The 21,451-nt window shown below is 42.7% G+C and overlaps 1 protein-coding gene across 1 annotated transcript in view; it reads left to right on the top strand.

Annotated features, from left to right (window-relative positions):
- SORCS1 (sortilin related VPS10 domain containing receptor 1) overlaps positions 1 to 21,451 on the top strand; it is a 514,658-nt gene that overhangs the window by 454,756 nt on the left and 38,451 nt on the right. Inside the window, exons 20-22 of the mRNA XM_077748457.1 lie at positions 8,525 to 8,711; positions 16,179 to 16,312; positions 18,453 to 18,576. Of these exons, the coding sequence (XP_077604583.1) occupies positions 8,525 to 8,711; positions 16,179 to 16,312; positions 18,453 to 18,576 (445 nt within the window). The remainder of the gene's footprint in view (positions 1 to 8,524; positions 8,712 to 16,178; positions 16,313 to 18,452; positions 18,577 to 21,451) is intronic.

The following is a 21,451-nucleotide window of genomic DNA, read 5'->3' as shown; positions in this document are numbered from 1 at the left end:
TGAGAGACAGAGAGAAACAGAGTGAGAATGGAAGAGGGGCAGAGAGAGAAAGAGACACAGAATCCAAAGCAGGCTCTAGGCTCTGAGCAAGCTGTCAGCACAGAGCCTGATGTGAGGCTCGAACCCCTGAACTGTGAGATCATGACCTGAGCTGAAGTCAGATACTTAACTGACTGAGCCACCCAGGCGCCCCATGAATTTTCTTTTTCCTCATTTTATGCATTTTCTACATTTTATTTATTGATTTTCCATGACTTTCTCTGTTTTTTCTTCTTTCTTCTAGTTAAGCTAACATTTCTATAAAGTATTTTTTAAGTTCATTTATTCTTTTTGAGAGAGAGAGAGAACAGGGAGTGGCAGAGAGAGAATATCCCAAGCAGGCTCTGTGGTGTTAGCACAGAGCCCAATGTCAGGAGTGATCTCATGAACCGTGAGATTATGACCTGAGCTGAAATCAAGAGTCAAATACTTAAACAACTGAGCCACCCAGGTGCCCCAAACCTAACAAATTTCTATTATATATTTTACGACATAAATTATGTAGGAAAAAATCATTGCATGGTTTAGGAATAAACTTATGCAATCTCCCTATGCTTCTTTTTTTAAAAACCAGAATTTTGCTCTTATTCCATACCTGAATGTTTTAGACTGTTTTTTTAAAGTCATTTTAAAACATATATATTATTTTTGTCATTTGGTGGCACCCTCGTTTTCCTACCAAAGCTTGCTGTGGTGGATCCTAAAGCCACCATGTAGTGGTAACAGTGTGCTGATGTCCTTCATTACCTAAAAAGTGTTTTCAAACCATAATGGGTCAGAATTCTGACCTCTTATCTACCACAGCATCTAGATGGAGTAAGCAAGTTATACTTATTGACTTGCTTACACAAGCCAAATGTTCCTCCAGTCTTATGGTATTCTGTTCCATTCTAAGCTAGACACCAAGTACAGAAGACATAAAAAGAGAATGTGGAAATTTGCTCTCATTTCAAACACATGGTACTATGGCTCATTTGGAAATGAAAGATGAACCCATTTTGCGATGTTCTAGTTAGAAAGTCTTGGTCTGAGCATTAGATCCCAAAGTATGTAAATAGTTAGGATAGGCAAATCCCAAGGATCAGAGTCCTCAGTGAAGGGCCCAGCGATCTGTATTTCAGCCTTGGAAAGGTGAAGTATGTATCCAGTCAAAGGACTTGGTGGATCTACAGTCTGGTCTTCTGGCATCGCTGACGTTGTTGGACCTGAGTTCTCTGGGGAAATGTAAAACCCCATGTCCTGCCCTCCGCCCCGGTGTGATTATTCGTTCTCCAGATCAGACCATCCAAGTTCACTGCTACTACCTTTTCTTGCAAGAGGCATGGGGGTCTGCACATTTGGGGAGGTACCTGTGCTACATCCCTGAATAGACAAGGGAAGAAGCTGAGTCTATAATTATGCAGTTTTGCCTCTATGTAGATATCTTGGGATTGTGTCCAGAGCTCAAGTTTTTAAGCTGAAGAGAAACCCACAGAACATGAATTGAACCAATTATTCAGGAAACACTTTCCCAGCAGATCTAGTGAGGCAGCCTCAGCTTTCAGCAATGCGTGCCTCTCTTGAAAAGGATACCAGAGAGAACCAAGACTTGCTTGGGAACAGAAGATAGGGCATTTGCAACTGTCTTTTGTCATAGACTACTGTTGTCCTGTGCTGGAAGGACTCAGTTTACCATTATAAAAGGGCAGACTCAACACAGTCACAGCAGTGGATTCTTGTTTAGAGTTCTTCTCACTCTGTTCAGCACGCACATCAGCAAGATATTCACAAAGAAGTTTTGCAGCTTCCATAGTATTTTGTAGAACCTGGCATGTTACACTGAGCTCCTCTTACATTGCTATTTAATGAAGAATTTGATCCATGTTGGCATTCCTTTAAAGGGTTTTAGTTACTGGAGCTTACAAAAGCTTTCCGGTTTCACATATGAGTGAATCCATTCTTCAAGAGCACCCACTGGGAATGAGCACAGTAAAATAGTTTCAGTTGTGAAGCCGTAGTTGGAGTGTTGAACTTGGAGTTAAGGAGAGAGAGCTTCGTTCAAACTAGTCTTGGGACTCTAGGCAAATTTTAAGTCTTTCAGGGTTGAAGATTAAATGAGATACTCTAGAGAGAGAAGTTATTATTTCAGCTATAGTAAACCTTCAGGAAATATCTTTTCTCTTAGTGACCACCAGGAGATAATCTAGAACAATCTTATTTGCATACTTTATATAAGAAGTCACATGCCAGAGTTCAGTCTTACTAATAAGCACAAGGTGGAGAGCACTTCTCCCATGAACTTATTTCCATCAGCTGATGAAATCTACTATTTGATAGCCAGGGCTGAGTGTGCCATAGTGATCTTCTTTCCTGTTTCTTGTCGAGACTCTATTAACCTGAGTCTGACTAAACCTACTGGGAGTGGGGTATGCAAGGCAGAGGTGGGTTATTTTTAGTTTGTGCTCCCCACTCTGCTAAATATTTTTAGTCTTAAAAGTAAAGGGCTGAAATATCTTATGTTTGTTTCTGCCATTAATTGCTGCCTAATGATTTTTGTTTGTTTGTTTATCATACTTTGTGGTCCAAAGAGCATTAAAAACAACAGAAATCTAAGACCAAAGTTGGCTAATGTATTCCATCATCAATCTGTTTTCAATCTGAGTTACTTCCTGGCTATTTCTCATATACTTAGTCAATACATAAACATTTACAGTAATGGTAAAAATAGAATGTTGTATTTTGTGGTATCTCTTGTGTCATACCATACTCCACCCCCCACCTTTTAAACTTGGTGAAGTCTTTACTTTCTCTCATTTGCTCCCTACATCTTTTAATCCTATGTGCCGGTCTCTCTCTGCCCCTCACTTTTCTTGGTCCCCCATGGAATCAGTGTTAACAGATTGCACTATATTTGCCAGCACCTTTATACTCATACAGACACACACATATAGTACATATACTTTAATATGTTGTATTTCTGTTTTTGACAAAAATGGGTTATACTCAAGTCAATTCTCCGCAATGTAGTTTTTGCCACATGAACTTTAAGATCCCTTTCAAAACTGAATTTTAGTGAAGCCTGAGGCACACTTGAACTTTGCAAGGGCCAGACTCTGACATATGAGCCCAGTTTCTATCTGCAGCGAGTCTATAATGCCTTCAGGAGTGTCTTGGAGCCTCATCTTTGGATGAGGCTGTCAGTGTTGAGTTACTATAGCATTTGTTTTCCCATTTTTCTCTCAAGCCATGTTGCAGGAACTGATAGGTTCATCCACCTTCCATTCCTCAGGTTAATCTCAGCTCCTTAGTGGCCATTTGATATATTTGTTTTTCTATTACAGAAGTCAGTGATGCCCTTGGAGAATCCCCATATGGATTTCATGTGGCTTTTGCGCTTTTCTTGGACACATCTTTTGAGCTAATAGTCTCAGTTCTGTATCTATATCAGGGCATGTGACAAAAGGGCAGTAGGTCTAAAACAATTTGTATGGTAGCCTAGATATTTCCCAGCCAAGTTCCACTTCAGGAATCATAGTTTGTGGTTTATTAAATTGAAGTAACTCAGAATTATACACCACATTTTCCTGACTGCTGAATTATAAATACCTATTGTTCCCCATATTGTCTATTCTCTTTATGGCTTAAACGTGATACTGCTTCCCCAGAGGGAAGACATAGGACTGTGGTATGGTGTTCATGTCAGTCCCTCTTTCCACTTCTAAACAGAGCTGTTGTCAGGGTGAGGGGGGTGGGCTGCCAAAGACAGGGATGGAGTCTAACCAGAAAATAAAGTGATGCCTTGCCTTTGTTATCATCTTTTTCTCACTCTGAAAACTATTACAAGTTCCACCTAAGGAAGTTCACCAAGGACTGAACTGCGTGGATAAAGTTAAACCACAGTTCATCTTAAACCCTAAAGTCACACTACCTGTGGGAGTTCAGGCATCTTATTAACCTGTCTGTGCCTCACTTCTCCTGGCATAGCAGATCAAAAGAACATCTTGCCTTGCTATCTCCCTGGACTCCTAACAGCCAACTGAGCTAGTATATAAGGAAGCACTTTGATGAACAAACAAATGCACAGTATTCCAAATTTGTTGAATTAAAAGAGTGATCTGCAGACCCTGTGTTAGGCACTGAGGGTACAGCCACTAAGAACACATCTCAGCACTCAGGAGTTTATACAAACTACTTGTGGATTATCCAACAACTCGTTTTCCTACAGAAGTTAACTAATCTTGACTGCACGTAATGTGGAATTTTTGTGTGTAATTGTACGCAAGACACTGAACAGCTGCAACAATTGTTCTTTCATTCCTGACTTTATTAGTGTACCTTTCACACTTAGAATCCTAAAACATCCTGGGAAAGCTTCGCCACCATACTGAGACGAAAGGAGCATAGCATCAGCTTGCTCTGTGCTATATTCATCTTCAGAAAGACTAAATGATGAGAAAACCTACTATCCAACAATCTGATCCCACACAGGCCTTAACCTTTGGTGCAGCCCAGCATCCTCCTTGGACCTTCTCAGACCCCAACAGCACTGAACATCTCCAGGGTCCTTGAGCCAAGAGGGGAGGGGTCTTGAGTGGTACTGGGCATCAGCACTTTTTCTTTTAATTTCTATAAGAGATGCTGATATCAAAATCTGAGATTCACTGCTTTCAAAACCAATACATGATGGGAGTTAATTTTGACAGGAAGATACATGTAATTTCCTGCTGGAATTCATATTTCAATCTACCATCATCTACCCTGAGCTACCCCCTAATTAGCTTCCCAGAATACTTGGGCTTCCTTCCAATTCATCCTCCATATTGTAACCAGAGTGATCTTTTTAAATTAAAACCATCCTCATGCCATCTTCCACTAAACCTCACTTTAATGGCTTCCCATTGCTCTTAGGAAAAAAAATAAAAATCAGAAACTCAGCCACAAGCCCCAAAATGTAATTTTTCTCCTCTTTAGTCTAACTTCATACTGTGTTCCTACTGTGTCTTTATGTTTAACTTCCTTTGACTGTACCACCCCTGTTCTGCCACAGGTCATTTTCACATCTGGACTCCTCACCTCCATCTCACTCACTAGTGTCCTTTGTTTAGTTATTTCTTCCCTTAAGGTCATCACAGCTCAGATATAACTATCTGGGATGCTTTCCTTGAAATTTTCAATCAGATCTGATTTTTAGCTCTCCACATCTCCCAACTATATAACTTGCAACACCATGTCATTCCCTGTAATAACTTTTTATTTATGTGTAATTATTTAATCTGTCTCACTGAACTCTAGACCACATCTGTTCTGCTTGGTTTGTTATAATTTACTTACCATCATTTCCCCCATTTCATGCCTGACACAAGATAGACAGACATTCAGCAAACATCTGCCAGTTGGTTGGTTGGTTGGTTGGTTGGTTGGTTGGTTGGTTGGTTAAATGAATGACCCACCAGAAAGCCAGTTAAAGCAGGGCGAGTATGCCTAATCAAATTGTGATTGAGGACTTAGGCTGTCTTGCCTTTGCCCTGTTTCATGTTTTCTGAAAGGACTTGGCATCTCTGTATCAGATGGTAATTATAGCCCGAGGAAGTCAGATGCTGATGACTGACAAGCCCCAAAGAGATGCAGTTACAGCCGTGTTAGGCTTATGAAGCACCTGAAAGCCTCTGAGGTCAAAAGGGTGACATCTAGTTTGTTCTGCTTGAGTGGAGAATGCTACAACAGCAGTAATGAAATCTACCTTGGCCCTTGGAGTTCTTGGCTCTCGGTGCAGAGTACCAAGCCAAGGGGTCTACACTCATGTCAGAGGGGGGTAGAGAGAGAGAGAGAAAGAGAGCCCTTGTAAATGGGGGGGTGAGCAGAGAGATTGGGATAGAGAGAATCCTAAGCAGGCTCCATGCTCCGATATGGGGGCCCAATCTCATGATCACAAGTTCATGACCTAAGTTAATATCAAGCATTGGACACTTGGGGAGCCTGGGTGACTCAGTCAGTTTTGTGGCCATCTTCAGCTTAAGACATGATCTCATGGTTTGTGAGTTTGAGCCCATATCAGGCTCTGTGCTGACAGTTCAGAGCCTGGAGCCTGCTTCAGATTCTGTGTCTCCCTCTCTCTCTGCTTGTCCCCTGCTCACACCCTGTCTCTCTCTCAAAATAAATAAACATTTAAAAAAAAAAAAAGAGTCTGAAGCCTCACTGAGCCACCCAGGTGCCCCTAAACCTCTCTGTCTGTCTGTCTGTCTGTCTGTCTCTGTCTCCCTCTCTGCCTCCCTCCCTCCCTCTAACTCCTTCCCCTCTCTCTTTCCTTCTCTCTCCCTGTCCCTCTCTGTCCTTTCTTCTCTCCCTTCCTCTCCCTCCCTCCTACGCAAGAGCCTGTGCACTAGCTTGCTTGAGCTCTCCTGCTAGCTCACTATCTCGCTGTCTCAGAAATTATATTGCTTGACTTGTTCCACGGTTAACCCAGCTAACCCTAGCTATTCCTGATAACTTCCTGGGACACTTGTCCCAAATGATGTGAGATCTTAAGGCGGTTTCTTCTTCTGTGCCCGTACCTATGGTTGGCTGACAGCAACTCTGCTGAAAATCCAAAAAACATGGGAGAGCTGACCAGAAAATCCAGAAACAGCATGGGACGCTGATCGTCTGATTTGTGCAAAAGAATGACAAGGGAGGGGCGCCTGGGTGGCTTAGTCGGTTAAGCGTCCGACTTTCGCTTAGGTCATGATCTCGCGGTTCGTGGGTTCGAGCCCCACGTCGGGCTCTGTGCTAACTGCCAGCTCAGAGCCTGGAACCTGTTTCAGTCTGTGACTTCTTCTCTCTCTGACCCTCCCCTGCTCACGCTGTCTCTCTCTCTCTCTCTCCTAGAAATAAATAAAACATTTAAAAAAAAAAAAAAAAAGAATGACGAGTGAGCAAGAATGGTTGACATTTATATTTATTAGCGAAGGGAATTCGGGAAATTGCAGAATATCTGGGCTTGTGTATCATTTGTCTTGTAGTTGTGAACGGATTGTTTCTCCCACCCTGGAGGAGAATGCTTGCCCATTCCCTTACCGACAGTTAGCCACCATGTGTCCCCCACACAATGCTTGGCTGGGCATAGATCAGATGAGTAGGTCAGAGAGATTCATAGGATGTGAACTATGAAAAAAGTACCTTTCCTTTGCTTGTGAATTAATCTTTTAAATGTCAGCATTTTAAACTTGGCCTTTTCAAAAAATATGATACCATATGAACCTTACTTAATCGAAATTTTTTTTATTTAAAAGATGGTTTGGTTTTTTTTAGGTTCTTTTCCCCTCCTGAAAATGGAAAAGGCTAACACAACCAACAGAAAACTTGAAACTAGGTAAAGGGTGGGCTGCATGGGAAGGAGGCTGTTTTTTGTCAGGTCTAAGAAACTTTGTTCCTGAATAATCTCTGCTGTTACTCCAAAAGGCATTTTTCTTACAGGTCCAGGATTTCATAAAGCAGAACTTACCCCTCTTCTCCTTGCCTACTGGTGGGAACATTAGAATTGTAGGATTCTGCTACTGCTGTAAAAAGGGATATAGTGCTCGTCCTTCACAGCTGGGTTGTTTTGACAGTAATTTATTTGGAACCAGAATTTTACAGATGACTGATTAGCTCACATGTCGCAGAACAACCTTTCAATTTAAGAAAGTAAGGTATTCTTATGCCCATTTCATAGATGCGGTAACTGAGACCCAAGGAGGCTGAATGACTTGCACAAAGTCATGCAGCTTGTTAATGGCATACCACGATCCAAGCACAGGGAGCCATCCTTGCTTTACTCACCTGTAATGAATGAAATGCAAATCCAGAGAGATGGGTTCAAATCCAGATCTGCTGCTGATTAGCTATGTTAACCTTGAACAGGTGATTAAAACTTTCAGCTTCTCCACCTGTAAAATGGATGAATATTGGCCTTTTTCTCTCTCCCAACTAAGATTCTATGAAGAATAAAAGGTCATCATTTTGATAGCACAAAATACGGAAGTATAAAAGAATTAACCGTTATTATCTTAATAATAGGGCCGAGTCCAATGTCATACCAGGTGTGAGGCAAGATGTCTTTCATGCTTCTCACATGGTTAGGGAGCCAGAAATAAGGGGTCCCGAACACATAGAAGAGGTCTGTAACCATGTCAGGTAGGCTGAATTTTTTAAAGCTGAGTGTGTGTGCCTTTTATTCATGTGGACGCTAAGAGTATAAACAAATACCTCTGAGAAATTGAATATCAAATTGGAGCTGATTATCCAACACTTAATTTTCCAAACCTTGAAACCGGTAGTCACAGGTGCCCTTCAGATGTGGAGAACGTCCATCTTGGTAAGCTCCTGTCTGCCAGGGAATGTCACGGGGCTCTGCAAACATACACAGATGCTCTCGCTATAGGAGGGAGCCAGTCTGCCATTATCCCGGAGCCAGGGACTAGGGGATAAGCCCCTAGAGTAAAGGCAGCAGGCACCCGCTCCCCCTTGCTGATGTTGGCCTGTTTTTCAGGGTGACGTCCAGAGGACACTCATCCAAGTGGACTTTGGTGATGGAATTGCAGTGTCGTACGTCAACCTGAGCTCTATGGAAGATGGCATCAAACACGTCTATCACAACGTGGGCATTTTCCGAGTGACGGTGCAGGTGGACAACGGTCTGGGGTCGGACAGCGCCGTCCTGTACTTACATGTAACTTGTATGTTGTTTTGTTGGTTTATGACCTATTTTAAATATCGTGTCCTTTTAAGATATACTCCAAATGTCATATCTAGAAGAAGCTCACAAGTTATCTTTGAGTAGAAAGGGAGAGGAGAGTAAGAGAGTCAAATGGGGAGAAGGTAAATCAGGGGACAGAATTTGAATAATCCTAGAATTTGCATTGCTTGCAATTGTTCTCATTGCACTTCCTATGCCTCTTCCAGAGCTTTTGAGATCCGACACCTGTGTCTAGGGCTGGGCCTGAGAAATTTGCTGAGATATTTGACTGAATATTAATTTGTCTTTTTTTTAAGTGAGAAATGTTTGAAAACGATTCCCATGTATGGCTCAGTCTAAAGCATTGAGAAATAGCACAAGTAATGGAATTTCTCCACATCTTATTCTTCCCTTCCCATGATATACTTCTGAATAACTCTTTTAGACTCATGCTCCTCTTTTGAATGTGTGCTTCCTGGTCTTTTATCCATGATGATTCAGTTTGAAAGAGAAGGTGGTGTCAAGAGAGGGAAAGAGTGTAAACAGTGTTATGGGAGCTGCATTAAGAAAGAGTTCCAAGAGATGCTTGTCCTACCGAGGAGTCCAAAAATATGCTAAGTCTGACAACATGGTAACTGCTGCTAGGCTGTGTGTAGTACAAACGTGCACCACAAAGGCCTCTTGTGGCAGGTGTGTGGGCATCCCCAAACAGGCTTAGGATGTCTTTAGGTTGCTACAGAAATACTTTGCCTTAAGATGAAAAGTAGCTATGTGAAGCCCCAGTAGCCTAATGGAGAAGGCACTGACCTCCTAAAATGAAAGCTCCTTTTATGAACAGCCTGGTCCAAACTCATTCCAAATTCTAGGCCAAGAGTGTTAAGGGCAGGCAGTATTCCATGCCTCTCACCTGCCCCTTGCCCATGGAACTGAACTCAGTATAGAACATACCAACTAGAATTTTTTTTTCTTGAGCTGCTTTGGTCTAGTGGGAGGACATGACCATCCAAGGATCCCCAAGTGATTGTTCATTACTGAGGATTCCTGCATTTCCAGTAATCCTTGATCTTTCTCTCCAGTACACTCATGACAAAGGTGCTTTGAAGAAACACGCCCTCCTTCGTTTGGGTTGAAGCAAAGTGGTACAAGATTCCCAGTCTGCCCACTCCTCCTGCCTCTTTTCAGCTAAAGTTTATTAAGCAATTGCTATGTGCCAGCTTTTGTGCTAAGCCAAGTGCTTTGCAGGTATGATCTCACATCTCAAAATGACTTGAGGAAGTAGGCACCTACTTCCCTACTTACAAAGAGCAGTGCGTGTCAGGGAGTTTAAATAATGCATTTATAGACCTGCTATCTGGCAAAGCCAGGCTTCAGACCCAGGTCTTGATCACTGAGGCTGTTTTCAGTCTTGTCAGTGATGGAACTCATCTCCACCAACCCTCGTCCCCTCCATTTCTTCACAGGCTGTCTTGAGTGAGCATGAACCCCTTGCTATACAACTACATAGGTTTAAGGCACATTCCTTAGGCTCCCTACCTTCTGATTCCATGGCTGCCCTGCGCCAGGCTGTCCTGTATGGACTTTCTGGAGTTGCTTCTTGCTAAGAAATAATCTTTCTTACTAAGGAATGATCAGGAAATCTCTCAGAAGTACATCACAAGCACTGGTTATTAGTAGCAAAACTAATGCCAGTACATTTGCTGAGACTGGCCACCTACCTAGCAGCCTACCATTTTCCCATGGCTTATTCTGGAAGTGGAATTTTATCCTTACAGCCTTTCAGGCTCTCCTGAAGAATTACAGTAATTTTATTCCATATCTTGTCTGTGTATGAAACATCTACCATACTCTATCCATGTGTAAATACCAATTCAAGTTCAGCACTAGCTTTGCATCTTGGCTTCTCGGGCTGTCCCATAGATCATCCACACCTTGGTGTCCAAGTCAGCCTGTGGTTTCTTCCTCTCCCCTAGAAATGATCAGATCCTCTGATGGCTAGCTCCATCCCCCAACCCCCTCCCAAGCTTACTCAACCATGGGAAGGAAAACAAAGAGATTAAAAGTTGCTGAAGCCACAGCTCCTAAAAGAAATGCACTGCTTTGTTCCATTGCTTTTTTTTTTTTTTTCATTCGCCTAGTTGAGTCGCTCAGCACTTTGACTTTCACCTTAGCAGCATATGGTTAGTAATGGAAAGTTTTGTGTTCTGATTGTAATTTTGTTAGGCTTATCTTGGGTTCAGTAGTTGGAGAAGCATACCTCATATAATGGATTCCTTTTGTAAGCCTGGCCTTAGGGATAAGAATGAACTCTTTTGTACTAACTACATCAAAGCAGGATTTTCTCTAAACTTTCATTAACTCACATACATCTAAAACCCATGTCATAAGCAGTTTCAGCAGCTCTGACATATTTGTTCACATCAGCACCTCTCTCCTCGTGTTCGTGTCACTGTGCACATGCCCTCCTTTGCTTCTCCTGAAACTTCTACCATGATGGTCACAGTCACAACATCGGCCCTTTATTGCACATAGAGCGAACAAAGATTGGAGAAGTATTTTGACACTTTGACACTGTTTTACACTAAGAGGAAGTCAGAACAAGATCGTGATTAACATTCCCCCAATTCTCAAACCGGAAGGGTCTCTTGGCAATTTTTGGCCACAGAACCAGGGTATGGGGCCAGGGCTAGGCGCGGTCTCTGTAGAAAGAAACAAAAAACAAACACTGGACTGAGTTGGGAGCTTTTAGGTGCAGATACTGGCCCGAACTCTTGACCAAGTCACTCCATTTCTCTGAGCTTAGATTTTTTGCTGTCATGTGAGGAACGCACATCTTGTTTCTCAAAGGTTCTTTCAAGCAGAATATACTGTGACCTGTCAACTAGCAAAGCTTGACTTTCCATCACAAAGTGGCACGTGTGTTTCAACTTAGTGGGTTCTGAGCTGCAACTCTTAGGTCAGTCTGCCAAGCTTGCCCTCCGCCTTTCTCACCAACACCCCTCCCCTTTGCCCAGAATTCTCCCCCTTTGCCTACCTTGAAGGCGTATTCTCCCTACCCTCCAGGTCAGAAAGGTGATTTGATTCCAAATCAGAGAGTTTTGTTTTTGTTCTTGTTTTGCTTTTTTATATGGGTTTGCAGAAGTCATCAGAAACAAATGGAGAGGATGTGCCTGCTCTTATGTTTCCAGGAGTGGGTGAGCCGTTCCCACCAGGCAGCTGAGTAATCTGTGGTAGCTTGACAGTTGGAAAGTTCTTAGGGATGGTATTTACTGTGCTCTGCTAGTTAGCAAACTAACAGGGACACGTGCAGCAGGTTTTGGCCTCAGCTGGTGTGGCAGGGGGTAGAATCTAGAGGACACACACATTTCCGCTCAGAAAGCTGCCCTATCTCAGCCGGTCTTGCAGGGAAAAAGTCACCGAATACAGTGCAGATTTGCAGAATGAGAGGTTAAAAGAAAGTAGTTGACACAGATTTTGTAGTTCTTTCCAGATTCTGCAATTCCAGTTCTGCAATTACCTCCTAATCACAGGTGCATTTTACAGATGCCTTTCTGCTCTTATCTTAGGGTGAAGTGATCAGTTCCTTGAAAACCTATGTAGTTTTGCACCATTTCACATTTGATTGTTACCTTGGCCAGCAAATGTTAGACTTGAGTTTTGTAAAGTGTGGTTGAATGAGTCACCCATCCCAGAATTGCATGACAGAAATACAGTGTTCATTCCAGACCTGCTGCATTGGAATTTCTAGAAATGTGCATCATAATGTGCCTTCAACAGATTAGTATGATCCATATGCACATTGCAGTTTAAGGGACTCTGTTTTAGGATCTCATCTTTATACTTTGAACTACTTTTGTTTCTTCTAGAGCATTTTCACATTTTGGACAAACAGCAATGCAATGCATACACAATATTTAATTTGATGGTCTCCAGGACAAATGGTAGAGACAGTCCCAAACAATCACTGCATGTTTGATTGCATGTGCACGCATGCGCGCACGTGCGCGCGCCCACACACACACACACACACACACACACACACACGATGTCCAGCTTCACAGATGTCAGCTGCTTCCTGCAGCACATTAGGACTAAACAAGAAAAGAGAAGGGAAACCCAATTCACACAAGTGATTTCCCAGTTCCCTCAACCACCTTGCCGCGAAGATTCATATGGAGTGATGCAGTGCCACCTGCCGCCCTTCTTGTGCACCGCAGGCACGTGTGTGATGGAGCTACATCCGCTGGCTGGTTGGGCTCTAGATTTAGTGCATCCCGCCAGCTGGGGGCCTCCAGGGGCTGGAGTTTTGCTTCCGCTGCTCCCCTAGCTCAGACTGCACCCTCTTTACATAGAAGAGATGCTTAAAAGATATGTTTGGGGCAGCAGAAACTAGGCATGTTAAATGCAAAAAAAAAAAAAAGTAAATGAAGACAAAAGACAAGGTGGGAATATGAAAGGTAAGTTGCAAATATTTGAATGAATTCATTCAAACATACGCGTACCTCGTGGCCTACAAGCCGACATGCTACGTGTCCTGAATCCTAGATCTCCTTGGCTTCTGTTCTTTCCCTCCATTTCTCCCGTGCCGCCACTGGGCTTTCTTTCTAGTCCTCAAACACAGCAAGCAGACTTCCTCCTCAAGATTTTACACTTGATTTACCTTCACCCTGACACATCACACATAGTACTCGGTGCACTCCTTCACTTTTTTCAGGTCACTGCTCCAATGTCATTTCTTCTGAGAAACAAAAATGGCACTCTATCACATACCCCTGCTTTATGTGTTCAGTTCCTGCCTCCCTCAATAATACAGAGGCTCCACTAAGTGCCTGCCCAGCACCTAGAATAATGCCTGACATATGGCAACACTCCTAAGCTACTGAATGAATTAATGACCATCGTTCACTAAGAAGATTCAACTGTTGCCATTAATAGGACACACAGGTTCCATCCTTACTTTGATATTCTGACTTAAAATATATATTAAACACTCATACATGAGAGAGACAAAGACAATGAACCCCTTTAGAATGGAACTGGCGTGTCTCACACAGCTCATCCAGCCCTCATCTTCTAGCTGAGTCATTTAACTCAGATCAGGGGAGTCAGGAAGAGCATTATGGAAGAGTGGTCACTGGAACTGAGACTTGAAGACTGGCAGCTGCCATGAGAGAGGTGTCTAAGCCAAGACCTCAAGGCTGAACAGGGCCTTGCTGCTAGAGCAAACTGAGTGATCGGGGCACAGCAAGAGCCATGTAAGAAATGAGAGCATATGTAAAGTGCATTTGCCAATGCCTGGAATGTATTTAAGTAATCAGTAGATACTGACTCTAAATAGCTATTTTGTTAAAATGGGAAAGGTCTTTTGAGCCTTTGTCAGCTGGCTAAAGCATGAGCTCTAAACTCAGACTTCTTTGGCTCACACCCCGGGATGGATGTTTCCTAGCTCCATGACCTTGGGAAAGTCACTTTCCTCTGTTTGTTCATCTCTAAGTGGACATGATAGTATCACCTACTTCATAGGGCTGTTGTGAGTAGCAAATAAGAATCAAAAGGGTCATTAGCAGAATATGTAGCACATAGTCATCACTCAGTGAATGTTGCCCTTTTATTATCTCCTCAAACCATTCTGAGTTATGAACAACTACTTCTTATCAGATGGCTTATAAACTGGGAAATCAATTCTGTTCTGTATTCTGGTCACCAAGCCTCTAATTCTATAGAGAGAAGCATAGACAAAAGCAGAAACAAGAAATTGCATCATCTGTTTATTTACCCAACAAAAATATTCGATTGTCTTCTACATCTCAGGACCTATGCTAGTCTTTATACATATAAAGGTAAATATGAAAGACTCTTACCTTCTAAAAGTTGGCAGCCTATGTTCTCTGTCTCACAAATTTTAGACCAATATGTGTTACTATCATCATCATTATTATTAGGTACTGCAAATTTTAGTTTTGAAAAAGTAAGTAGCATGATCAACTTGGCTTTCTAGAAAAATCACTCTCACAACAGTTTGTAGTGTCAGAGGTATGTAGTCATTGCCATACATTGTGTGAACGTGTAATGTGTATACATGCAGGAATTAACTCATACAAAACACATATCCATAGTTCAGAGTCTACACACTGACATGCTATGTGTCCAAATACCTCTTAGATCTCATCGGCTTACACTGTTTCCCTCCATCTCTCCACTGCAGCCACTTGAGCTTTCTTGTTATTCCATAAACACAGAGATCCACCTCTTCCTCAGTATCTTTACACTTGTTCTACATGCACCCTGGAGCATGTTTTATTCTGGGTGCTGAGGACCCTGGCCCTTGGTGCAGCTTATCTGTTACTGAGCCAGGCAGGCAGTGAACACATAGAGTGGGAGGGTGGATTAGTGTGGGAGCAGGTTGGAAGCTGGAAGATATGTGTGGAACATGACAGTCCAGGTGTATGAGCCAGGGAAGGATTGGGGACAGTGAGAGGAGCTCTAACTGAAGGTTATTTATGAAACCAAATCAGTGGTTTCTAACATAGAATGGGTGACAGGAGTAAGGAATCTACACTGACTTTATGTTTCTGGGTTGGTGCCCTGGATAAACATTTTTTTTCCCATTAAGATATGGAGATTACAGAATGGGGGGTGAGTACGGTAGGAAGGAAATGATAAATTTCTTAGAAACATTTGTCTCCTAATTGAGTCCAGAGTCAAGTCGGTGATTTTTGAGTTCTGAGCATGTGCTTTATAGTTGAAGGTCAGAATGTGGGTAATATTGTCTGTCTAGCGGGCCTCCATAGTTAGAATTGACCCCCTTTTTTCCAGTTGAGCACATCCTGAGAACCCGAGAACCACAGGACTGTCTCTCCCTGCTCGTGCACGCTTTGTCCTGGACAAGCTCACCTTAACACCAAACAGGTGGCGTTACATATGCTCACGTAGAGAGACACACTCACTCACACTCTCACACACAGACACATGTGTCTACACATACACAGATCTTTAAAATCCAACAAAGAGTAAAGAATAATCACATCTAAAGTGGTTTGGGGATTTGTGGAGGCCCCACCACCACCAGCTCCCCCTGCCCACCCACACTGGTTTCCTGAGGTTTCCTTCATCCCGGTTCACCACTGTGGATATGGCCTCTTAGAAAGACTTTGCATCTTCCTATGAGGTCTCATATCGCACCCCTTCTTGTAAGGACTTCATACATCACTTGTAAATTTCTCAGGTTTTACACATAAATAACTTGGGTTTTACACCTGGGAGAAAGACCAGTAAGTGGGAAATACTGAGATACAATGAATGGGTCACAATACATCTTTCTCCAAACCAGGGAACACCCCTAGCACTTTCCTCAGGGAGTGGAACTGTGATGTTTTGGAGGCTTCCAGAACTAATACGTATTCAGAGCAGGGAAGGTGAAGCAGAGAAAGCTGCTCCCCCTCTATGCCTTGTCTCGTCTCTTGTGCCTCAGGTCCCCTGGAGCATGTACACCTGTCTCTTCCCTTTGTCACCACGAAGAACAAAGAGGTCAACGCAACTGCAGTACTGTGGCCGAGCCAAGTGGGCACCCTCACTTACGTGTGGTGGTATGGAAACAACACGGAGGTGGGTCAGCCTTCCACGCAGCATCCAGTGGCAGCTCAGCTCAGACTGGCTCAGGGAAAACAGGCAATGAGATGGCTTATGTAACCTGAGGGGCTGGGGTAGTCCTAGCTTCGGGGACAGCAGGCTCTCAGTGCTCCAGTAATCTCATCAGTTTGTTCCCTTTGTCCCTCTGTCTCTCACCGCGCCACCCATACCCCTTACCTTCCTCCATGTTGGCCTTCTTATGCAGTTAGATTTGCCTTTTCAAAGGCCCTTTGCAGCAACCTGAGCTTTTTAACTCTCACAGCTTAGCAGGGAAAATGTCTATCACAGAAGTTCTTACAGAAGTCCCAGAATGGAGTATTATTGACCAAGCCTTCCCAGCGCTGGGGGTGGAAAAAGAGGTGTTGAAATCAGCCTCCCTTGGAACCACATGGTCCGAGAGGGGAGAAAATGGTCCGCAAAAAGGAACAAAAAGAAAAGCCAGTGGATAACAGAGAGTCCAAAGCAACAAATACTTACTACAACCCAGCCCCCAAATGGCTTTCTCACCCTGAATTAGACGTAGCCCCAGCTACATTTTCCCAGAAATGTAGCTTCTGACCAGAAGTGAGCAGCACCTTTAAACTCCTTAGAGACCATAAACCTCACTTACTGTAAAACTGAGGACACACATGCGGTGATTTCCCCACCTCCTTCGGCTGCTTCCCCAGGAGGCCAGATCCAAGGCCTCCCCGCACCTACGTGAGTTGTTCTCCCCTCATACGGGGCTACAGGCTCCGTTTTGAACTTACTCCATCCTCAGAGATTCAAACTGGCTTCCAAATTCTCTTCTGTCAGTATAGGCAGCCGGACCCAGGCCTCCCCAGAGGGTGCTGGGATGAGCTGGTGGGACTTGCACGCTTCATCTTCCTCCAACAGAGTTGTTTTCTTGCACTTGGTGACTTTGCTCTTCAAATATAGTGCATCTTATTTCAGTACAAATCTGTGTCTACCCCAGAGCTGCATGTTGGCTTTAACTGGAGACATAATTTTGCACAGGCCCTGGGAAGATCCCTCCCATGACCCCAGCCCTGCTATATACCCAGCAGGAGAAGGAAACACTCACCTCATCAGCTAATTTAACTCAACTGCTGAAAAGAAGCTTTTTTTCTTCTGAAACCACACAAAAATTGGGCCCAAATTGGGCCAACTACCCACAGTGGCAGAGGAGAAATCTAAATTATTTGCCTGAAAGCTGGTGCTAGAAGGTGAACATACGGAACAACTTTCTTCCATGTCTCCTTTTTTTTTTTTTTTAACCTTTCAGTGAAAAAACAAATTCTCGACAGATTATGTTGAGTAGACTTCTTATGCTGGGCTTTAGTCTTTCCTCTGCCATACAGGGAATAACCTGAGTTTAGATTTTAAAATTAATTAAGAAAATACAGGAAAGAAATGTTTGTGAGGAATGAGTTGAGGGAGGTCAATAAGCTAATAATCTTTTCCTCTAGGACCCCGGCATCCGATTATATTACAGGCACCACTCCAAGTCCTTTTTTTTTTTCCAGTCCTCAAACCACTATCCAATTAGTACTTGTTTCCATAGCAGCTACTTCCAAAAACTGCTGATAGGGCTTCTCAGAGGAACCAAGCCACACGAGGCCACTCCAGTCTAACTAGTACACTTTTGGAGTCCATGCTCTCTGTTTTCCATTGTAATTTTCTATAAATGGTGCACGCCAGAGATAAACAACTGGAAGCTGACAGATTTTCAGTGACTACTGCTTACATCTGGATTCATATGAGCTGCCTGTTTTGGTCTGATTTGAGTATTTCTTTCTATTAAGGGATCTGCCGGCTATGAGTAGGTTACAGATAGAGATCTATATCCCACCTGCTACCAAGGCCTGTCAGTCTCCCCAGATCGATGCATAAAGATACCAGAAGAGAGGTGTCATATCCACAAGGAATGGGCAGAGTCACTTGGGGCCATGCTCTCATAGCTCCTTTCTGGCCTGGACTCGAGATGATGGGGAGGCATACATGGAGCTGGTCACACTGGGGCGCCCTAGGAACAGCCCATGCTGACTTAAGTGGCTTGTTGGTGGCTCTTAGTTAGCAGGTGTCTCATCTGTAATTGAACAGCTGTCCTCTCACTCTGTGCCTTCACCCATTTTAGCCTCTGATCACCTTGGAGGGAAGCATATCATTCAAGTTTACTTCTGAGGGTATGAACACCATCACAGTCCAGGTCTCTGCTGGGAATGCCATCCTGCAGGACACGAAGAGCATCGCAGTGTATGGTGAGTGCCTGTCTGCACTAACCCCTTATTGGCCATGAGCTCAGATGAGGTAGTGTGGTGCTTTGGTCACGCAGGCCACCCTGGCTTGTGACCTCCACCCAGAGAAAAGAGAGTAGTGGTGGAGAAAGAGCTGAGTCAGGTCTGAGCTCCTCCTTTGGGGAACAGGTGGTTCAATGGCACAATTATTGTCATAAGACCCCGGGAACACTTACTGGTTTGCTTTCTGAAAGTGGTTCTGGTGTACATCAGGCAACTATACACTCACTCACCTGACGAGGGTGTAATGAGTTTCATTATGTGTAAAGCTGATTCATTCCATTGATATTTTGGTGGTGTTTGAATAGGTAACATCCCCATTATTAAATAAAATAGATCATATTGAGTCATTTGTTGAATTTCAACTTTAAGGAGCATCTGGGTGGTTCAGTCCGTTAAGTGTCTGACCCTTGATTTCAGTTCAGGTCATGATCTCACAGTTCATGAGTTTGATCCCCACATCAGGCTCTGTGCTGACAGTATGGAGCCTGCTTGGGATTCTCTCTCTCCCTCTCTCTCTGCCCCTGTCCTACTCATGCTTGCTGTCTCTCTCTCTCTCAAAATAAATAAATAAACTTAGAACAATTAAAGTTTAACACTAAGAGTCTTGATTATTGAGAAGAATCTACCATTATCTAAATATTTTGAAGATCTCTTCCACAAATGTATATCATTAAAAAAAAACTCTGATAGATTAAAAGCAGTGTCATGCAGATGTCATGTATCATCGATTGGATACTGGTTGAACAAGCAACGATACAGGACAATCTGCTAATCAGTTGGGGAAGTTAATATAGTCAGAATATTGCACAGAAGGAAAATTTACTGAAATGGTTAGGATCCCTGACCGCAAATGGGGGATTAAAGACAGTTTATACAAATCAATCTTATTTTGGTAGGTTTTTTTTTTCAACACCAAAAGATAGATGGGTATGCACTGAGTATTATAGGCAGATGATAAAAATGTGAAAATTATTGTTAATATGAAAGTGGTATAGATGCATCATGGGAAATTAAAGTAGATAGGAAAGGTAATGCTGTGCAGAGAGAGAGAGAGCAAAAGGGAGGGATGAAGGGGAGGGTGAGACCAGGATTGAGACAGAAAAAGAGAGACAGAGAGAAACTAGCTAGCGGTCCAAATATTACCAATTGCCCCAGTCCCAGAATTAATTGGCTCTGATGCAGATACTGCCTTTCGTTTCTCATCTTGCCAACTTGACCTTCAAATTCAAAAAGCAATTTGTAAGCACTTTTGAACAAGTCTGAGGATACTATTCGTCACATGGCCGGGTGTTAGAGTCATAAAATGTCATTTCACAGATAGGAAATTGTAGCCCAGAAGTAGGAAATTACTGGTTTTAAGTCATTCTGCTATTCAGTGACAGCTTCGGTAATAATAATAATGGCGATGGTAGTCGTAGAAATTAACATTGACAAAGCCAGCATCCGATCAAAGCACTTGATACGTAAGATGTTTTATTGACTCCTCTGAGCAGACTTATGAGCAATATGCTGTATTTACTATTTTTCAAATGAGAAAATATGTGATAAGTATCATAAACGGATAGGGCCTAGGAATCTCAATCCAGAGGGAATGTTTCTAACCATCTTCCACCCCCTTGCCAGGCTTAGTTATTCTTCTCCCTAAAATGTCTTTAAAGGTGTCATCCAAGAGTGGTTCACTCTCCATCAAATGAACTACCTTCACTAAAATTATCTCTGTCAAAAGCTTGAGCATGGAAGTAGTCTTCCCTCCTCTGACCAAATTTCTGAGATCATGACCTGAGCCAAAGTCAGCCGCTTAACTGACTGAGCCACCCAGGTGCCCCAGGAATATTTTTGAACCCTGGGATGACCTAGTGGAAAAGTGAGGAATTTGGAGGTGGGGGGATTATCAGTGTGATTAGGTTGACTGTTTTATTGGTCCTCATGAAAGTTAGGCTCCTGCCGTGTCACAGGTAGATGTCTGTTGTATCTGCTTGTCTTCCTTTCTTCCTTCCTTCTTTCCTTCCTTCCCTCCTTCCTTCCTTTCATGGTACTCAAAGAGTATGTTGATCTGATTTTTTTGTATTGAGATACAATTGACATATAACATTATATCAGTTACAGGTATACAACATAATGATTACTTGTATATATTATGAATTGATCCCCACAAGTCTAGTGAACCTCCAGCACTGTATATAGTTACAATTCTTTCTTCCCTCATGATGAGAACTTTTTAACTGTCTTAGCAATTTTCAATATTCAATGCAGTATTAATGATTATAGTTACCATGCCATATATTACATCCCCATGACTTTTTTATTTTATACCTAGAAGCTGTACCTCTTTACCCCTCACCCATTTTGCCCACCTTCCAACCCCTGCCTCTAGCAATCACAAATCTGTCCTCTGTATCTGAGGTTTTGTTTTTGGTTTTTGTTTTTTCAGACCACATATAAGTGAGATCCTACAGTGTTTGTCTTTCTCTGTCTGACTTATTTAACTTAGCAGAATAGCCTTAGAATTCCTCCATGTTGTCACCAGTGACAGAATTTCTTTCTTTTTATGGCTGAATAATATTCCATTGTACGTGTATACCACACTTTCTGTATCCATTCATCTGTCTATGGAAAGTTAGGTTATCTCCATATCTTGGCTATTGTAAATAATGCTGCAGTGAAAATGGGGGTGCAGCAGATATCTTTTCAAGTTAGTGTTTTTGTTTCCTTCAGGTAAATACACCAAAGTGGAATTCCTAGATCATATGGCCATTCTACTTTTAATTTTTTTAGGAACTCCATACTATTTTTCTATATTTCTTGATGGTTGCTCAAAAATATGGTTCCCAGGTCC

This window comes from Crocuta crocuta, unplaced genomic scaffold (assembly GCF_008692635.1).
Source record: "Crocuta crocuta isolate KB4526 unplaced genomic scaffold, BGI_CrCroc_1.0 scaffold619, whole genome shotgun sequence".
Classification (NCBI taxonomy): domain Eukaryota; kingdom Metazoa; phylum Chordata; class Mammalia; order Carnivora; family Hyaenidae; genus Crocuta; species Crocuta crocuta.
Note: the sequence above shows the minus strand (reverse complement) of the source record. Positions and strands in the feature narration are given on the sequence as shown.